The sequence below is a fragment of the Apteryx mantelli genome, chromosome 2 (assembly GCF_036417845.1).
Source record: "Apteryx mantelli isolate bAptMan1 chromosome 2, bAptMan1.hap1, whole genome shotgun sequence".
NCBI classification, from domain to species: Eukaryota; Metazoa; Chordata; class Aves; order Apterygiformes; family Apterygidae; genus Apteryx; species Apteryx mantelli.
This window is the reverse complement of record NC_089979.1, coordinates 92,456,938-92,477,926: the sequence shown is the minus strand read 5'-3', so window position 1 is coordinate 92,477,926 and position 20,989 is coordinate 92,456,938. Positions and strand designations below refer to the sequence as shown.

General features: G+C 37.8%; 1 protein-coding gene across 3 annotated transcripts in view; it reads left to right on the top strand.

Annotated features, from left to right (window-relative positions):
• TENT4A (terminal nucleotidyltransferase 4A) overlaps positions 1-20,381 on the top strand; it is a 63,128-nt gene extending 42,747 nt beyond the window's left edge. Inside the window, exons 11-12 of one of the 3 annotated variants that reach the window (XM_067291034.1) lie at positions 6,858-7,016; positions 18,166-20,381. In XM_067291034.1, the coding sequence (XP_067147135.1) occupies positions 6,858-7,016; positions 18,166-18,351 (345 nt within the window). In that variant the 3' untranslated portion in view covers positions 18,352-20,381. Of the gene's footprint in view, positions 1-6,351; positions 6,656-6,857; positions 7,017-18,165 lie in introns of those variants that run through there. The other 2 variants (XM_067291035.1, XM_067291036.1) reach the window with 2 other exon arrangements.
• Positions 20,382-20,989: the final 608 nt, after the last annotated feature.

The window sequence follows — 20,989 nt, the reverse complement described above, 5'->3', positions numbered from 1 at the left end:
GGACAATTCAAAGTATGTGAGCGTTTTGTTCTACAGGGGCAGGAGTCAAACTGTTCCCCTCATAGAACATAAGGGACCTCATTTTAACCTTCTTAGTTTAGGGATTGCTATGGGAATCTGAAACCAGATGAAGTGAGCTATGTTCACCCTCGGCTCTCATTTGTGGCTAGTTGCAGATGTCAGGCCAAGAACCTAAGCAAAGACCAAATCCCTCCGAGGATTACTTTTTTCCTGGGTGTTTTTTCATCCAGGACCTGCACTGTGCAACTGATGACCTGGATTTCTGGCTGCTTAAGCATTGTGGAGGACTGCTTTTTATTAGCTCGGGAAATCCTAGAGTAGTGCCGGAGAAGCAAGTGCCTGATAAACGATCTCTGCCAAGTAAAAACAATTATGGATGTGTGTGTGTGGTGTTTTTTTTTTTTTTTCTAGTTTTGTTTTGGTCTGGTATAATTCTTGCTGCTAAATATGTTCTGCAATTTTGCTGCTGTTGTGCCAAATGAAGCTTAGCATATTACATGACAATGGTAGCTGCATATCAGTTACTAATGCAGTTACTAATGCAGTTCTTCATAAAGTTTTAAAGGTTTTTTTGAGATCTATGCATACATAACCTCAGAGATCCAGTCCAGCACAGAAAGTCAAAGTTGTCTGTTCGAAGTTTGGGTTTCAGAAATTTCATACTACTTCTTACCTCAGTCTTTCTGGTGATAATTTTCTTTGCTGGGCTTCTATGGCAAAACTACTTCAAGAAGGATTTTGAATTCTCAGGACCATACAGTCATGTCAGAGTACTGCTTGTGTAGATTAATTTGGGGAAGAACACAAAAGAAACCTTCCCTCTGTCTAACTTTATTAATATTTACAGTGTGTTCTTTCAGACCATTCTTAATTTTTAGCTATAGCTATTGCTGTTCAGGCTTTATGAAAGGTTTTGTCAGAATGTCGCTACTTGATCTGCTTACCATACTACTTCTGTCAGTTAGGGGATATCTCTACCAGTACTTTAAGTGTTTCATGGAACAAGTCATCCTCCACTTTCTTCAAGTATTAGGTACTCAGTACTTAGATTGGGTGCTAATATTGAGTGTGGTATATAAATATGACTGGTTAAAAATGGGCACTCTTTATTCTTATCATCCTGCTGATAGCATATGAGATCCGCATTGACTTTTGAAACAGTTACTTGCTCTGCAGTAATTGTGGCCTAATACTTGAACTCGACATAGCGTTTATTGTAGTTATTACAGTCTGCCCTTTATTCTGATTAGCCAAAGATTGTGAATTTTGGCTTATTAGTAAAGCTCTTGTATTTCCCCATGCACAGTGGGGAGTGTATGACACATCCTGTTCTGATAAATGTTGCTTTTTAAGGGATTAAATTTGCAAGTGTAAGGCATGTGCTTATCTGCAGTAGAGGACGGACACTGACAACATTTCAGAACAATTGCTTTAACAGCTGCTCTTGTAATTTTGTTAAATCTGTTTAATGACTACAATTAATTTTTACAATTCCAGATTAAAATATGTTGGGGGGGGGGAATGGCACAACAAAATTCTCGGAGACAGTCTGATAGCAAGAGCTACACAGATAAGCTTGTCTACCTTTCTTTTCACTTGTCTGAATATTCACATGTCCTAACCAAAGTAACCATTCAAAATGTGTATGGATGGCTAATCATCCATCTTTATCTAGAACATGAATGCAGCTTCTGTATCTTATTCTCCTTTCCCATCCCTGAACAACCAAGGGAGGCAAGTGCTGTAAAAAGTAGAACTCTCAAACTGTAGTCTTTAATGAAAGATGCAAGGGCTAACTTGCAGCCAGATTGTCTCCAAATAAAGCTATGGGCAATCCTGAACACAAATCTGAAACTACCGGGGGAAAAAAGTGCTTGACTTCTGTTTTGGGGTATTTAATAATTTAATCCCCAAATCCTTTAAAACTTATTTCTTTTCTCTATTTTTGTTATGCAGATTGCTCACACCTTTGCTGGATCAGAGGGGAGCAGATTTTTTCAGGGCTACTCTTGCCTATTTATTTTCCTTTATCACCATATAGTCCCACATCTTGTTTTTGTTATTTTAACCCCTATTTTCTCATTGTGTACTGTTTTGTATTCTCATGCTCCCCTTCAGTTTTTCTGTCTCAATCAGCTGTATGAGCAGTTTATTATTATATTCACTTGAAATAGGAGTACATTTCTACAAAGCTATAGGAGACAAAATTTAGAACCCAAAATTATAGACATTTTATTTAATAACCAGTGGTTCTAAACAGAAGAGGGTATAGAGGGAATGTGTGAATCAGCAAGTAAAGTTAGATTTGATTACTGTGCTGTCAGTGAGGTAAAGAGAAGCATATGCTACTCCCCCACCAAAACTGAGGTCAGTACTTTCTGATGCCATTTGCTAGTTCTGTTTTTGCCATATCTTAAGATTAACACATCCACCCCCCAAAAGAGTGTTTAAGCCATTTTAGGATGGAAGAAAACCTAAAGTGAATGCTTATATTGTTTTGATATGGTATGTGTTCAGCTTGCATAATAAGGAATCCTATAATTTAGTACTGAATTTGAAAAACATTTTAATTGTACAACTTGAAATGTTGCAATACTCTCAACAGTACAGGTCAATCTAAACCCCCGTGAAGTGAAAGTTTTAGGGGTAACGGAAGAGATTTGAAAAGAAACACTTCCTGGATATATATATATATTTTTAATTTAAGATGTTTTATCTAAAATACAGTGAGTATTGATTAAAAACAACAACTAAAAGCCCATGGTTAGGCCTGGTGGAAAATAATGTGGTGATGTTGAAGGGGCACTTTGCTTGTACTAAATTGTCATAGATGCTAATTAGATTACCTTTTTAGTTGTCTTTCTGTAAAACAAACATTAATACTTCTGGAGGATGGATACTTTTCAGCCTGCCTGCTTGCTTATCCTATATCTGTTTCACTTAACTCTTATTTTTTGTCTCTTCCTGTAAGCACAATGACCAAGGTATTTTTCTTTTGTAAAAGCAATTTACTTTCAGGCACAAAAACCCGACCAACTACATATTATTCAAGACTTTTGTGTTTATAAGCTGGCAAATGGAAATGGTGCAATTGTATTGATGCCTATCAAATTTACTATCCTGTGACCTGCCACACAAATTTTGTTCGTCTCCTTTCTGCTCTGCTACATTAATTATTAAAGTCATGGTTCCACCTACCAAAAAGGAAGATGATACAAACTGATGTAAATGAAATGGGGTGAGCGTGTGGAATCCACAAAATTGCCTTGGAAGAATGTGGATTTGTCAAGCAGAGTTAAATTCCCTGAGCTAAAACCATTCATGTGGGAGTATGCACTGAAGTTCTACTCCTGTGCATGTCCCTGAACTTCTAGGAAATGTCCAAAGTTTTCTTGTTACTGTCTAAGAGCTGTGGTTTTACACTCCTTCTAAGCCAATCCTATTAGATATTCTTGCTAGGAATGATTCTGCTCCTGCTTTTCTCTACTGATGTTCATCTAACCCTATGTATGGTAAGCTGATTCTGAAGTTAACTGACAAAAAAGGGATTGCTGTTTCTGTTTAGTTCCATGAATTAGCTTATCACAATGTCAGATGCTACCACTGGTACAACAGAGGAGGCAAGAGTGGGAAAAAAGGCAAAAGTGGTAAGACTGGCAGTAGCTAGTTATTAGATCAGTCTAGTAGCTGTGATGTTATCACACATTGAGAAGAGAATGTGAAAAATTCTATATGCTGGAAAGTGTTAACTGTAAGCACAAATTTTCTCACTATTTTCAGTTCTTTACTTTCAAAAAATAGAACAGAGCTTTTATTGATGCGACGACTGTTCTCTAACAACTTCTAGCTCCTGTATGTTGTTGGAAAGAAAACTAGTTGTGTGATTAGTGGGAGAAGGTTGGAGAATAGAAACAATACGAAACTTTCTGCCAACACCTCTGCAGTTTGTTCTTGAGGAAAAAAATCTACGTGAGCAAGAAATTTGCATTTTATTGCTGTGTTTGATTTCTGAAAACTGACTTCTAGGATAGTTAGAGATTTGGTAGTTCTTCTGAGCTTGTGTGGTGTTTCAAGATTGCACATGGCACTTAGTTCTGTACAGAAGACCAAGCAGGATTTAATCCCTCAGAGTAGGCAGCCCATCTGAAAATCCCTGTTTAGGTTAGACTCAGTTTTCTGATCACTGAGGTTAATCTTTGAGGAAGAAAGGTACTGCTGTCCTTAAGAAAGGGGTTCATACAGTAATCCTGTTAGCAAGTCCAGGATCACCTCTAAAGAGGGATACTTTGAGACATGCCTCAGGAAATCAGCATTGAGGCAAAAGAAGCTGAACATACCTATTGCAAAATTATAATGAAGCAACACAAGATTCCTTGTACTGAGGTTTATTTAGTCTCAGTAAAGCTGTGTGAATCCCTTTCCCATCTGCCACCATGACCTAAGCAGTTGACTTTTTGCTGCACAGAGAGCTTAGAAATCTTAAATGGGAAGTGTTTTATCTGGGTAGCTATGTGAATCTTCAATGGGTCTAATCCTATCTAAGCAAAAAAAAAAAAGGGGGGGGGATTTTTGATTGAGGGGGAAGACTAAAACTATTGTTCGGTCAGATTTCTGAAGGTTGCATCATAGAAGGTAATGTGCTGGTTTAGATAGACATTAAGGTCTCCTTTTCCTTCCCATTTGTCTGCTTATGGTTACTATGAGCATGCTCTCAAGTCATCTCTTCAGATGACTGCCTAACTTTATTTCATCCTCTGTTTTGTAACTTTTCTTACAATTGCATGACCAATACTGTCTAAAGAAATCTAGTCTTAGAACTAGGCTCTTGCCTGTATCTGACTTCTACCACCTAATGAATATTAGAATGTAGCAGTTTCCATCTTCATAGAGACCTTAGTCTTTTTCAGCTGCTAATATTGTAGGACGAGGCAAAGGAGAAGATTGCTATCTCATCCGAGTAGGCTGCTTTGCATGTGCCTACAACTGAGCGTAGTTGTTTGATCACTGCTACAGTATGTAGTTGCTCATAGAACATTTATAACAATAAACATTTTATCTGGTAAATAACTTAAAGTCCTGCATAGTTTGTTTTCTGTTATCAGTATGGTCTGTCTTTAGTGAATTCTTGCTGCAAATATCTGAAACTGCTTCACAAAGGTATACTGTAACTCTTCCCACTAGTTGAGAGGGGGTAGGAGGTGCTCCTTTTTTGCCTTTCATTCTCTAACTTTTTTTTTAGTGAGCACAAGTTTATATGGGCGTATAAAGAAATAAACATTTTAGAATTGATGGGCTTATTCTGAGGGTTGTTTCTGTTGTGGGAATTCACTTCGGTTGGAATGGAAGTTTTACTTCCCAGTGATTCATTGCTTAGGCTGTTCAGTCAATCTTTCTTAAACAGTCTTCTCCTTGCCCAAGAAAAACGCTTTAAAATATTTTGTTTCCATTCATTAAAGTTTGCTTGATTTGAGTGAAGAGTTTTTGCTTCCAGGCAATTAATCTTTAAAGAGAGAGCAGTAGACTATTTCAGTGACTGCTTAACAGTAAAGATCACTGACCTGAGCCAAAATATGTTTTAATTTGGTAACTCTTGAACTACCAGTAGCTGGTGGGCTGGTCTGTCTTAAATCTGTTGGCCAAGCCCCATCTCTTGCTCTTTCTTGAGGCAGATAGATAGGAATGGGGAAAAAAGCTTGGGATAGGTTTTGATAGAGAATAAGGGGTTTTTTTGTTTTTTTTTCTTCATTAATTTCAAGTTTAAATTATTTTAGAATTAAGGAGGAAGGGGGGGGAAGCAGCTGTAAAATGTAGAGAAACCTACCTTTCTGTTGCCATTTTATTATGGTTTAAAAATAAGTTTAGTTCTACAAGGTCTGTGTTCAAAGCTGTTTTAAAAGTCTATAACTTGCTTTGCAACTATTTTGGCTTAAAGAATTGTACATCTAAGAATTGAAGCAGTCAGTTGGGTGCTTTTAGACTTCGATAACTTCTGTAAACCCTCGGATCTGTGCTTGCCTCCTTGTTTATTCTGTTAAGTGCTCCATGCACTGCAGTGTTAACATCACCAATGTGACTTGCTGCTTCTGATGCATCTCTAATTGCTGTTGCCTCCAGGCTGGGAGGAGGAATATGGAAAGCAAATTCATAATATGAATTCCATTACAGAACTTCTTTCTGTAATCCTACATTGTTCTTGCTCCCCCCGATGAATTATCACTCATGTTTCCAATATAAAGTGATAAGAACAGAAGTCTTAACTAGCAGGGAAGTGGGTAATTGGTGCTTATATACTTGTCTTGACTGGCAGACCATCTCCTTGTTTCTTGGTAGGTGGAGCCCTAACTTTGCTGTTGCTGGGTAGAATGGGAGAAGACTAACAATTACAGTGAGTAACTTTGGTGTACAGATAAGTACAATCCAGAGCACTGTTCAGAGGACTGATACTACTATGATACCTAAAAGTCTAGTCCTTATATAGCTAACAGTGTTGCTGTTGCTCCTTTTTTCTCCACACTTAGTTCCCACCTTTTAATTCTGATTTGGTAGAGAAATAATTTTATGTACTTGGCTTTAGTTTCTGCTGACTGGAAACTGATCTGTGATCGTCATAGGCCTGTTTAAATTGTCTCCTTGATGCAGGTTCAATTAAATTTTTACTAGATGTGTGAAATAAACTTAGTTTTGTCTTGTATTTTATTTTTTACCATTGGAAAAAAAAAATTAAACTCTACAGTATTCACATGAGTTGTATTTGGGTGCATTTTCAAATGCATAGTGTGTATATACTATACTTTCTGTAAAGTTGCTTTTCTTTTCCCCTTTTTCTCTGCCAAAAGGATTCTGATACACCATCTTGCACAACTTCTAATGTTTACCAGTTCAGTCTGCAAGCACCGTCTCAGCTTATGTCCAGTTTACCACCCGCATTGCCTATGCCAAGTGGTAAACCCCAATCTGCGCCTACGAGAACCTTGATAATGGCCGCCAGTAATCAGGTATGAGCCAACTAAATGGAGCAACTTTTTGATGAGAAAATGATCAAATCAGAAGTGTAGATCACTTGCGCTGTGCTGTCAGTCTAGAAACCTCCGAAGGTCAACCTTCATATAGCATGCACTGAATTTCATGCAACCATAAAAGTACTTATCTGCTGTATCAGAAGTGTGGGTAGGAGAGGGGGTGGGAAATGGTTCAGTGTTTGAGAAACATTTCGGGATATGTGAGCCCTTCCACACCACACTGACACCTAAGAATAAGTCAAAGGGAGAGTGTCAAACATCTTGCTCCTTAAGTAGTATTTGACATTTCTGGTGCTTAATCCAGTGGGATATCTACAGATTTTTAGGCTCTTTAACTTTCTGTTCTTAAAATAGAAACTTCACCTAGGTGGTTTGTCTGTAAACTAGTGTTTAAATCTGAAAAAATAGACTGACTTATCTAGGCTTATTTAGTAGTCTTGGTTTTGAATTACTAGAACAGATCTGACTATACTTGTAATCTTCTGTAATGCACTTTAGAGAATAGAAAAAAGTTTCCAATAATTTTACCCAAATATTAATAAGTGTATGCTTAAAATGTACTGGGGGTGAACGTGCAGGGAGGCTGTATGTTGCGTAACTAGTCTGCAGTATTTTATCTAATGCATCTGTTACAGTAGATGAGGAAAGAAAATCCTCTGTTTCTCTTACAGACTCAGTACTATTTGGGTGAGAAAGGTAAAGATTATTGTTAAGTGAGGTGAAATGAATTTCAGGTGATAGTATGTGTCCCTGAGCAAGGCAAAGACTTGAGCTTTTAACATCGTTCTTGTTAAGCTTTGTCTCACTTATTGGGGACCTAAGATTCAGGCGTTCTTGACATCAGCATCTCCAGGAAAATGCTCCCAAGATTTGATGATTAAACAATTAGTGAAAGCTGAGCTGTCCCATGTGAGCTTTTGTGCAAGTTGTGGGTAGTTGTAGGTTGCCTATGATATCAGGAAATAGTGAACTGGCTTCTTTCAAAGCTAATTTTGGTCAGGTTCTTGAAATATTTTCCTCTTTATTCTGTCAGTCCCTCTATCATAATTCTTGGGATTCTAGGGCCAGGGTGTTTCTAATTTAATGTCCTTATCCTTTTGGTCTGATTCAGCAGTTTCTTGACATTTTGTACATGATAAAAGATGTGTTTGCTTCAGTTTCTGCTTTGAGATTGTTCAAATATTTCAGAGTTACAGAATAGTTGAGGTTGGAAAGGATCTCTGGAGGTCATTCTAGTCTGACCCTTCTGTTCAAAGCAGGGTCAACTAGACCCTGTTGCTCAGGGCCTTGTCTGTTTGTATTTAAAATATCTCCAAGGCTGAAGACTGCAATTGTTCTGGGCAACCTGTTCCAGTATTTGATCACACTTGCAGAAAGTTTCTTTCTTTTAAACAGAATTTTCTATATTTCAGTTATGCCCGTTGTTTCTTGCCCTTCCACTAGGCACCACTGAGAAGTCTGGTTCTGTGTTCTTTACACCCTCCCATTGTGTATTTATGCACACTGATAAGACTCCCCCATGAGCCTTCCCCTCTGAAGGCTGAACAATCCCAGCTCTGTCTGTCCTTGTATGAGAGATGCTCCAGTCCCTTTGTCATCTTTGTGGCCCTTTGCTGGATTCGTTCCAGTATGTCCGTGTCTCTCTTTTTGTACAGGGGAGCCCCGAACTGGACACAGTACTCTGGATGTGGCCTCACCTGTGCTGAGTCAGAGGGGAAGGATCATTTCCCTTTACCTGCTGGTGACACTCTTTCTAATGCAACCCAGGATGCTGTCTGCCGGCCTTTGCCACGAGGGCACATTGCTGGCTCATGTTAACTTATTGTCCGCTAGGACCCCCAGGTCCTTCTCTGCCAAGCTACTTTCCAGCTGGTCAGTCCCCAGCCTGTATTGGTGCATAGGGATATTCCATCTGAGGTGCAGGACTTTGCATTTACCTTTGAACTTCATGAGGATCCTCTCTGCCCATTTCTCTGGCCTGTCATGGTTCCTCTGAAAGACAGCAAAACCATCCTGTGTATCAGGCACTCCTCCCAGTTTTGTACTTGCTGAGGGCCACTCTCCCATCATACAGGCCATAATGAAAATTGATCCTGGTATTGACCCCTAGGGTAACACCAGTATTGACTGGTCTCCAGCTGGACTTCATGCCTCTGATCACAACCCTGAGCCTGGCATGTAGGGGAATGCTTTTCATTCTCCTTGTGAGTTTGACTTATGTCTAGAGACTATAATTAACACTACTTGCAAATTAAAAACATGGTGTTTTAAACGTAAACCTTTAGATTTATAACTAAGAGATTGCATTTGAAAAGCTTTTTTCTATATTCAGTAATACCAGCATTGAGTTATGGCATGTTATAGCTTGATGCACGTTATTCACAGATAGTACACAAGTGTTTATTTTAGGCACTTCACAGAAATGTTTTTCACCCCCTCTTTCATTTAGACCAAGTTTACTGTCTCCCTGCCTACCACTGGCATTCCAGTATTTTGTTACAGGGAGATTAACATAGAAGGTGCACCATTTTTTGAAAGCTGTTCATCATATGCTCTCCCTTGCTATTCCCTCTGCAAGCCCCCACCCCTGTATCGCAAAGTATGCCTTTTTATTTTTTATTTCCAAATTACTGCACTGATTTCTTTCCTTGACCTAGCCCTCCCCTATTGTTGAATCGTACCAAACAAAAAGAGCCTCTCTGAACAGAGCAGGGAATTTCTGTATTAGTGAGAAACTAATAGAATGACTTACTGCCATTTTAGTGTCTGTAATGGAATATTCACACCCCAGTGTACATCCTGAAACTTCTGAAGCTTTTCTAGGTTTAAAATAAAATTGGAGAGCTATTGTAAGGCAAAACTTCATCTAAAGTACAAGCTAAGCAGCAGGCTTGTATTTTTCCTTAACTACTTTGCTTTTCTGTAAAGGTGCCGTGCGGCTTCACTTCATCAAAATTACACAAAAACAGAATCCAGTTTTCAGGCATGCAGTTTTTGGTACAAATTGGCATCCAGAGTTTTTTGCCTCAGTTGTGAAGGGGCAACGTGTTGGATGAATCCTGGATCTTGGCTGAAATCTGGAGTCTTGAAAAACTGTTTGGTAGCACTTTTCTGGCTTTGTTACTTGGCTGTACTTTCCAAGGCTTCTTAACTGTTCTCTTAGTTTGTATAAAGCTTGTGTTTAAAATTGGGAAATTTGGGGGGCTTTTGCTTTATGCAGGTGTGCCCTCTGGACTTGTGTTAAATTTAAGGAATTTCTTGCATTTGCTTATCAACAGTTTAGGATGACTGTTAGGATGACTATTAGGATGACTATTTTTTTTACATTGAATTAACCAAAGGCTTCTGTCTGCTGAAGTAGAAATGTTCTCTTTGAGGATTGTGACCAACCAAGTCAAAAGTGGGAAATTAAAAATCATTCCACTCAGAATACTGTAAATATCTCCTTTTTGCATGTAACTTTCTGGAGCATGATGGGGCTAGATTGGGTTGATAGCTTTTCTCTTGCAGCTGATGTAACTAAGACCAAATTAGTTTATAATTTTTAAAGGGCACATTAGTAGCTGAAAGGATTTCCATCCCGATAGGCTTGAACATGTGCAAGCCTCTTTCTTAACAGGAGGTGTTCTTTGCTATTCACTAAGTCTTTGAAAGGGATTCTTTTGTTTGCTTGGTGTCTTCAGCCTTTGACCCTTGCAACTTTCTCCCACTCAGTTAGCTTTGGCTTCTTTAGAAACTACCTGGCTCACCAGTACTACCTTCAGTAGCAAGAAAGGCCAATGTCAAGAACAGTAGCTTTGTATTTTGAACCAGTTGGCAGCCTTCTAGGCAAGTTCTCTGCCATTAGAGCTTTCTAATGCTTTCCCTTTGGAAAGCACTAGAGTGATTACCAGCTTTATGTACTGCATAATTGGAGAATTTCCGGGTAGTTCAGGGACTAGTTTAACTCCTGATACAGGTTTATATGCTTTTCAGGATAATCATCATTTTTCCATTGTAATCATTCTTCTATCTTGTTGATGAGCAGTTCAGAATTACACTTGGGAGAACAGTTTATGAACCAGTGCTGTCCACTGGAATAAGCAGAAAAACAAATATTAATATGCATGTTCAGGTGAACAGAGGGTAGGGGGAAATCCCTTGCTCGCTTCCCAGGAAGATAAGGGCCTAGTTTCCTACTTGTCTTTTTGGGGTGGAATATGTTCTGTTCAGTTTATTCTTCCTTGGATTGCGCTCACTTGAAAAGTCACCCTTCAAGAAAGGAAAAACCTCATGTTGTCTAGGTCAGAAGAGCACTTTACTTTTCAGTTTGCGAGTTTTTCCCCAGCCCTGTGTCTTTTGAGTCAAAAGTATCTAGAAATAATGAGTTCCAGTCCTTGTGCCATACTGGCTTGTAGGAGGTTCATTCTGACCAAGAAAAACTGTAGTGGAGATATCACTGTAGATGAGTGGTGTGTGATCCTGGATATGGTGATTCAAAACTTCATGGCCGCATTCACAAGCTCACTTGTGAAACACAAGACAGCTGGAAAATGAAACCTCAATGTCAGTGTTGTAGTTTGTTTTTCAGCTTTTTGTGTCTGGCGATATAAGGCACTAACCGCTTGTTTATATTACTTTACTGGTGCTTCACTGGCTAAAATACTTTGCTTCAGAGCTTACTCTTACCAGATCAACAGTAATAGTGTTGCTTTGTCCCACTGGTAGTGCTGATACTGCTAGCATCTCTGAAATGACTCCTCAAAAGCTAGTTTCATTGGAAATCAATTAAAATCCCACAGTAGGTCAGGGGCTTGAGTCAAAAAAAACTTTTAGAGGTCTGCATGCAGTTAAGTGATGTTCACTTTGAAAGTATGTTTTAATTCATGCTAAGCCTGATCTCTAGTCCATTTTACCAAATATTTCTGAGAATGCAGGTGTCCTCAACTATTCAGATGTACAAATAAACTAAACTCCTTTGGAAAGATGTGATGCATCAGAATTTTTAGTATGTTAACTTCAATTGAGAAGTGGCCTGACTTGTTCCTTCAAAGGTAGTATTAAGCTCTCTGGGTACTGGAAGTTTCTTCAGTCAGCCAAAGTGCATTTTTCTTATTCTTTATTTAGAGTCCTTTTTCATTTAGAGTGGAATACTTTTTCAGTGTCCTTGTGTTTCCTTAGACAAAGGAAGGAGGATGGTGCTACGATGTACTTTGGAAGCAGTTTCAATTCTAAATGTCAGGCTCCCATCTTGTAAATGACAGAACATCATTCAGTTTATGATTTAGTGCATGCAAAATTGAGAGAAGCAGCTGAATTTTGTATTTCCTTTCTAGCTATTGCTTCTCTTTTCTTTTCTGGTACAGTTTTCAGGGAAAAAAAAAAAAAAAGGATTACATTTCCTCTTTCCTAAAGAATGGAGAGAAGGAAAAGGGTTAGAAATGCACCTGAGTTTCATAGGCAGTTCAACTGAAAACGGTACTCAAACTATGTCATCTTAATCAAATTTTCATGTATTTATATACACAATCTTTTTCTGGTGTTATCCTTCCTTGCATAGAAAACTCATTCAGCTGGACTAAACCCAGGATAACCTAATTTAGGGCCCTGCTCTAAAGTTGGGCTCCAGATGTCCCTTCCAACATAGATGCTGGTATGATGCTATGAAAGTCTTTAAGCACTTCAGTGGTTGCTTCTTGAGGTTTTTTTGAGTTTCAGGAAAGACTACCTGCTTGAAACGGTCTGAATAGTTGTTTCTATGAGGAAAAAACAAATGCAATAGAATTATGGAAACTTGCAAGTAATATCTGTTCTTTTGTTTGCATAGCACACCTTTATCTTTCAATGTCGTTGCAATAAAAGATTGTTGCTCTCAAACTGAGATTATTTTGAGTATCTGCATGTGTGTTTCCTCTAGCTGCTTCACATGTACTGTACTGATGTCAGCTCATCACTTGGCAATGTTTTGGGACTGCTAGCTGAAATGGTAGTTATTTTTGTCTAAAGGCCTAAAACTGTCAACATTTTATGCTAGAAAATCTACCATCTCCTGCTCTCCTTAATGACAAGTATTCAGATAAAGCCACTTAATGGTCTACATAACAATAGCAGCAAAGCTGCAGTATGAGAGTCCTCTTCTGGTAGTTCTGGCTCATCCCCTGTTTTTTTGAAACTTGGTCAGTCACAACATCAACTAGGGTTTTTCATGTGTCAGATTCAACTTTCTTGAACTACCCCTGTGACTTAAAAAGGAAAAAAGTCTTCAAGTTATGACAGTGGTCTCAATTTAAATTGATCACTCATTCTGGGGGCTAGGCTCTTTGGTCTCTCAAATACCAGTTTATTGTTGAACTGGTCTGACTAATAGCTACCTAATCTATTGCTAAATGTGAAGAAAACCAAAAGCTTTCCTTGTTTTTACAGGCTACTGACAGTGCTAATGCACATAGTAAGGCTATGAAGGACCACTGTAACCTGCTCCCTTGTGGCTTTGATTCTTTTGGTTCTCTACTGTTTGAAGATAGGAAACATCTGAAACTTTTCCTGTTCATGTGCTTCTGATCTTCATGTTTGTTCTTTGCTGTTGTTCGCTGAGCTAGTTACGCAAATGCCTGTTTTCCCCTTTAATGGGAGCAGAAATTAGATTAGCTCCTGCTTTTATAAAAGGTGTTCAAGACTCACAACCCTATTCATTTCAGTTGAAATTAGCTAGTAGGCCCAAAAGGAGGGGAAATGCCTGTTTGATATCCATGTCACTTGGGACTCTTTTCCTTCCAGATCTCCATTTCTAAATAACTTTGGACTAACAACTTAATTTGCTGCTCTTGTACTTCAGGTTAAAAATATGAATCACATCTAAAACTTACTAGGGTAAGAATATGTTTAGGTAGCCACTAAAAGTATTGTATAGGATTCAGTTAACTGGCTTTAAAGTATTGAGGCTAGCTTGAACCATCTTCTATTATTTGATACCATGTGTTGTAATGACTAGTCCATATATTCCTTTCTAAAAAGTTGCTTAGGCCATTGCCTGTTGTTTCTTTGAAAAACAGTGAATGTATTTCATGAGGAACAAGAAGCTATTTTTTACCTGCATACAAGATGTGTTTTTTTTAGTATATTTCTAATATTTACATGCGCAGGAAATGGGAAATGAATGTCAATCCTCAAAATGAAGTTTTTTTTTTTCTTTTTTAGTAGCGGTCTAAAATGGACAAGTAGGAAATATGGTGAGAAACTGAAAGGAACTCCAAGTGAAATATGTTGTGAGGGTGTGCATTGTGTTTTTCAGGGAATCCTGGCAATATTAATGGTGTAGTAAAGGTCTTCAAAATATTACACTAATATTTTACTTGGAATGACTTTGAAGTATACAAGCTTGAGTGATTACAATTCCTGTGAACTGCAGACTGGGTTTAATCATGGCCACTAATCCTGTAGTGTTAACAATATAATAAGTATGTATCCTGTCTAAACTGACTTATTCCTTTTCTGAACTTTTTCTTTAGCTGCCTAGGTCCTCACTTACTAATTATTTTTGAGCCTTGTGTATGTATATCTTCTTTTCTTTTAAAGTTAAGAATACTGATACTTTGTTTTCATTGCTAACATTTCTCTGTTTTCTTCCTTCTTTTAGAACTAACAGGCAGAGAAATATTAAACCTTGGTTTGGACTGCAACTCTATTTTTGATACTTATTTGCATTATTTCAAAGTGTAGGTGCCTTATTTTTGGCTACATGTAAATTCTTATTTTTTGAATAATGTCAGTCTTTGAGTGCAAGAATTTTGTATAGTAAATTTGCCAGTATTTTAGAAGTAAAACTTGGACTGCTTAAGCAAGTCATTTCCTGGTATTCCAATTTCCATCAGGTTTCTGCTATTTTCGGGTAAAGGTCAAGAAGTTTTTTGTTTTGGGGGGATATTTTTTTGTTTTGGGGGGGTTTGTTTTTTGTTTTGGGGGGTTGGGGGGTGGGTTTTTTTGTTGTTTTTGTTTGTTTGTTTTTTTGTTTTTTGTTTGGGTGTGTGGGTGTGTTGTGGTTTTGGGGGTTTTTTGTGGTGTGTGGGGGTGTGTGTGGGGGGGTGTTTGTTTTTTTTTTGTGGTGGGGTTTGGGTGTTTTTTTTTTTTTTTAATTTCTGTTTAAAAAAAGTTTCCACACATTTTATCTGGTATGTGTTATGGAATTTCTTTTTTCTCTGGCTTGTTTTTAAATGCAAATTTTTAAATTTCCTTCCAGATCTGGCAGCTTTTATTTACAGAGGATCGAAGTCATCACCACCTTCCCCAAAAGATTTCATTTCTATCATTTAGTTTTTAGATCAGTAGCCATATGCTGGGAGGGGAAGTTATTCCATCAAGAAAAATCTAAAGTCAAAACTATATCTAAACCAGATTTGTCTATCACATCACAGATACAGGGCTCTCTTCTGATTATCTGATCTTTCTGCAGCCATCATCTGGTTACAGACATGCCAGCTCAGTGATGATGGGACACCTGAGCGTAGGGAGATAAAGAAGTGCGTGGACGAGGGGAAGCTGTTTCATATAGCTTCTTATGATTTCTAAAAGACATTAAGTAAATTTCCTTTACTAAAGATTTTGAAAGAAACTAAAGAAGCAGATCCTCTTCCAAATGATTGACTGGTTAGAAGATAAGAAAATATGTAAAAATCCATGTATATCCCCACATCATGAGCAGTGAGTAGTTTCATCTCCCAAATCAGAAGAAAGCTATAATAGAAATGGAAGAAGATTAGGGAAGAATGTTAGGGTGATCAAAGGTATTGAATAGCTTATATATGAAGAATGAATGATTCATCAACCTGGAAAAGGGAATGAGGAGGTATCAGATAGAGGTCTGTGTAGTCAGCAGTAGTATGGGAAAGGCAAATAGCGGAATGACAAGTAATGTATAACTAAGAACTGAAAAATCATTCAGAAAGATGATGCGTAGTTGAGCTGTGAAACACTAGCATAGGACACTTATCCTGTGCTAACACTGCTTAGCCCAGGATGTTTTAAACGAACAAAAACACCTAGAGCAAACTAATGATTCCTCCCTGAGAACTACTAATCTAAAGATGTCATCTCTGGCCCAGGAAGTCCCTGAGCGCATTTCCCGAAGCACTTGCTGTCAGCTGATGGGTCACAAGACACTTGGTTAGACGGACTCGCATTCTGATCTGATAGTTTCAGTCCTTTTTAGATTGATGGCCTAAAATGCGATTCAAAGTGCTTCATTGGGACAAACTGGGCATCGCTTTCTGGATAGCTTATTAACCATTCTTTGGAAGATTGATTATATTTTGAACATATCTAGGGTAGAACTTCTTAGGATACAGGTAGATAAGCTTAATTGTTATACCTGTTTTTCTTGCATGGGCAGTGGTGCTTATCTGATCTTGTGATGACCTGGTTCAAGGAGTTAACTCCTGGTCCCCTTTTCCCTCCACCCCTGTTAATTTTTCCTGCCAAATCCTCAAATTGAGGGTTGAGTTGAGGACCTTTTGCCAATATATAACATATCAATGCATTTTAAATATTTTTAGCTTCATGTGTTGGCTTCCATAAATAACTTCTAGTAGCTGAAGTATGTTGCCAAAGAAAACAATAAATAATGTTTGGGCAGTTTTGCTTCTTCCCTAAGAATGAAAGATTCTCTTCTTGAGTTACTTTTTCCTATTTGACCTTGAATATTTTACTGTTGCGAGTCTGAGAAAGCATTTGGCATATCTTACTTGGGAGTGTAGAAGTTGCATGTTGAAAGCTGGTTGAGTCACCGTAGGGCACTCTTCACAGATGAAAAGAGGGGTTTTTTTAACTACCCTGTAGTTAACTTTAATTATTCCCCAAGTGTTAGTCTTCACCAGCTTGTATTTCTTTGTTTAGTCTCTTCTAATTGTGATCTGACAGTAAAATATCGCTTATAGAATTGTGCCTTAACTGTTTTGTATTTGCATACGCAATTTTATTGATGCCTTGGTGTATTTGTATTCTTCTTTTCACTCCAGACTTGTTTGGAGGTATAGGTTAGTAAAGTAGCTCACACACACACACACACACACACACGCACACACACACACACACACACACATATATATATATATATATATATATGTAGCTCATATTCTATACAGTTGACTCAAATATTAGCTTTTGTGATATACCTGCTTAACCACTTAAGTAGACAAAATGTTTTACTAGCTTTTTTTTGAAGAGTCAGTTGTCTGTCTTGAAGTTATTACTTAAGACATCAGAAAAAGTTGTTTGTTTTGAAGTTACCAGTATTTGGAAAGTCTGTTTCAATTTCATCTTCTGAAACTCTTGTACTTACTTTACATACATTAAACCAATTTGCTGTATGCCATTATGTGATAGGGACACCTGTAGTACCTTGTGATATGTAGATTTATTCTGGCTGCCACTAAACCTTTTCACCAGTTTTTGTTCCAAGTTATTGGACATTCCCCCCAAATAAATCCAGTGTCATGACATGCTCCTGATCACTTCATGTCTGTTTTGCCTTGCTCTGTATGCGAGGTATGGTCTAGGAGCCATATAGCTGCATGAGTGTTGGTTGCCCTGTGATCAAACTAGTAGGATTTGACAGAGTTGTGCTTGCCTGGCTCCTTACAAACTAGACCTAATTTAACTGTAGCTGAGTGAGATTATGAGCAGAGCAGATGTGATTTGTCTGAAGTCAGCTCATATGGTCTTGCCCTCACATTCTTCCATGACTGCATGATAACATTTCTGAAAGTCTTATTGAATATCTCATTTGGTCATGCTTTTGCTAAGAACCTCAAAATAGACATGGCTCTCAATTATTATCTAGTGTGGAAGGTCTGTTTTTATAAGGGTGATGCATAATGAGCATATTTAATACTGAGATCAAAGGGTTTTAAGGACTTTTGCTTTTAAATCTACACCATTTCATCTGCAGGATGGTTACTTCAGAAAATATGACTTAAGCTGTTAGTGCCATTGAACTTATGCAGCTAAATTAGACAAGCATGAATCAGTACATGCTCCAAGCACTGCTCTGTGAGAATGACTTGTATGTTGAAGAAATACAACTGGCAATAGGTGCTTTGTTTCAGTTGTTTGTATGCCTAAACTGAGTGCTTTATTTATTCTTTATTTTTAGCAGCACAGTGGAATGAAGTTTTCCATGAAGGGGGCTCATAACCATAATCAAGGCAATGGCTACAGTCCTGTCAGCAGTGGAGGCATGAGACAACCAGTTGGTAACCGAGGACACCACCAGTACAATCGTAATATATGGAGAAGAAAAAAACACAGAGACAGTTTGCCTATTAGTCTCAGCAGATAATGGCAGATGCCAAGGTAACCTTCCCCAGTTTGGACTGTAACGGAGTGAGTGCCACTTGACTTGGGGCATGGAGACCAGCGTCCAGCACATTGTTTTATTGGTGTTGCCAAATATCTGCAGCTGACTTCTTTGCATGTTTCTTTGTGTGGTGGTTCAGTCCATCTTCAAGAAGTAGTTGTGCTTATCTGTGAAGCCTTATTAAATGTTTGTTTTTCTGCCTTCCCACAATGGTTCATCCAGTGCCGAAGCAGCTCTGACAATAGAACTGCAAGGACATTTACAAATGCTGTGGCTTTTTTTGCTGTGGCTACATCTGTTCCTTTGTGGGTTTTCTTTATTTTAGAAGTGAAGGAAACTTCAGCTGGAATTTTTTTCCTTGCAGCAAATCCAGTTGGGAATTCATGAAAATAAATTTGCTGCTCTTCTATTTTTGTTTCAAAGTTCAGAAATTTTTGCTCTGTAAATATTGGAAGTATAATTTGTGCAATAACTTGGAATTTTTAATTTAATTTCATATTGTCACATAAGTTATATTTAAGGAGTTTTTTTAATTTACAGATCCTTTCCCAGGTTGCATTATCTAAGTTGGGTTCATAGTTTTGGCAGGTTGTCTGAGCAGTGTTACAAATATGACGTTTGGTAATATTCAAGGCTTCTTGATTCACAATGAAAAGTGATTTGGCTTACAGTTTTAAGAAGGTATTAAGCTCCAAAGCATTTTGACCCTGTGTTTTTTAGCTCATTGTCTGGCCTTTATCAGTTGTCTTGCTCTGACCAATGAGTTTTAGTTTATTCCTTTAACTAGATAACAAATCCAGCATTCGTAGTACCGACGTAAAACTTCCGAGGGGGAGGGGGAAAAGGTTGATTTAAGTTCTGACATGAAATTTAAAGCTGTGAACTACATGCTTTGTGTTTTAGTAATGTAACCTGTTAATATTTGGGTTCAAACAACATTATTAAACAGAGGTACCCGGCTTAAGAAATGTGGAGAAAGGAAATATGTTGATTCCATTAAGGAATCTGTATAGCAGTATGCATTAGTTCTGTTAAGAGCAAATATATAAAAAGTACTTCAGCTGCTCTAAGCATTACAAGAAGTATCTTTTAATGTATTGCAGGAGAGCACAGCCCAGTGTTGTACACAGTATGAGTGGCTGGCACTTAATTTACAGATGCATACAGGTATACTATGCAAGTGTGTATTGCCATGACAAACAGTCTTTAACTTTTTGAAAAATGTGCATCCTGCCTAACCCTGAGTTTTTAAAGCACCACAGTTGTCCTGGGAGTAGGTCACATCTCATGCCCTCTGACTTCCCATTTTTTTTAATGAGTTCTTAAACTGTACAGAAAACTACGGATCAGTTACATCAAAGTTCATTAGCAGAGAGAGATGAAGAAAAATCCTGTTAAGAAAACATCTATATTGTGTACAGTTATAGAAGGTTTTAAAACTGATACCTGAATATTAAAAGGAGGTGTCTAGTATGATGAAGCTTTTTAATATGCAGTATGCCTTTGAAGCAGGAGTAGTTCTTGTTATTACTGAATCTGTCATATCCGAACAGGTCTTTGAGGGGAGAGAGGGCAACATTCCAAAGTAGAGTAGTGCATATCTGTTTGCAAAAAGTTTGTCTTAATGCTCCAGATTCATCACAATTTTAAAAGATTGTGAGCTGATTCATAAATAATATTTAAGGGCTGTTACATGAGCCTGTACTGCTTAGTCTTCACACACTAGCAATATTGACCATAAAACTACATTAAAGAGCCTTCAGAGGCTTTAGTTGGTGTCTTATATTAGCGTCCATTTTAAAGCAAAATTCATTTAAAAAGTGGTATCATGTAACATTTCAGTCATGGTGAACCAAATAAATTGGCCTGGCTATCACTATGGTTATGTGCTACAGGTTTAAAAAAATCATGTTTAAATTTTTGTGTGGACAACTATGTGGAAGCTAAAATTGACATATTTTTATGTAAAGTTTTCTATTCTTTGATTTTTAATAAACTTTGGAGACCAGTCACTCTTCTGTACATCTTTATGATAAAATTAATGGAAGATGTAAATTGGCCATATCTTATAGTTTAACATGCACTTTGAATATCTGCTTAACTTGTTCTTGTGAAACATTTTCAGAATGAGGTTGGAAGGGGGATGGATACTCTAAGCAAAGCATGTCCTCTCCATATTGGTAAGTAAGTCCTTTCTTTGACATGTTTAGAAAGGGAGTAATGAACATGCGAATTGGTTTCATAGTTCTAGATTTGATCCCTTGGTACATGAGAGAGCAAAGAAGTTAGAGATGGTTCCCTACAGTATTCCTAAGAGAAAAGATTGAGTAACTGATCTTTTGAGATACTTTAACCTTCTATATAATTTTTTTAATCCTTCTCTGTATCTTCTAGATTCCTTTCAAAATCTTGGGCCAGTTTTTAGCCTCTTCAAAGGTGGGATGCATTGCTGTTGTTGCTTTCTGTTAACCCTCTGAGAGGACTGTGAAATTTCAGTAACTGTCTCAAATTCAAAACTTCAGATATTGAGTCTTAGGAAGAGACTTGTGTAAATCAGCAAAAAACAAAAAACAGAACTGAAGTATTTGACAGACTGTGGTGCAGGACTAGGGATTCAGAG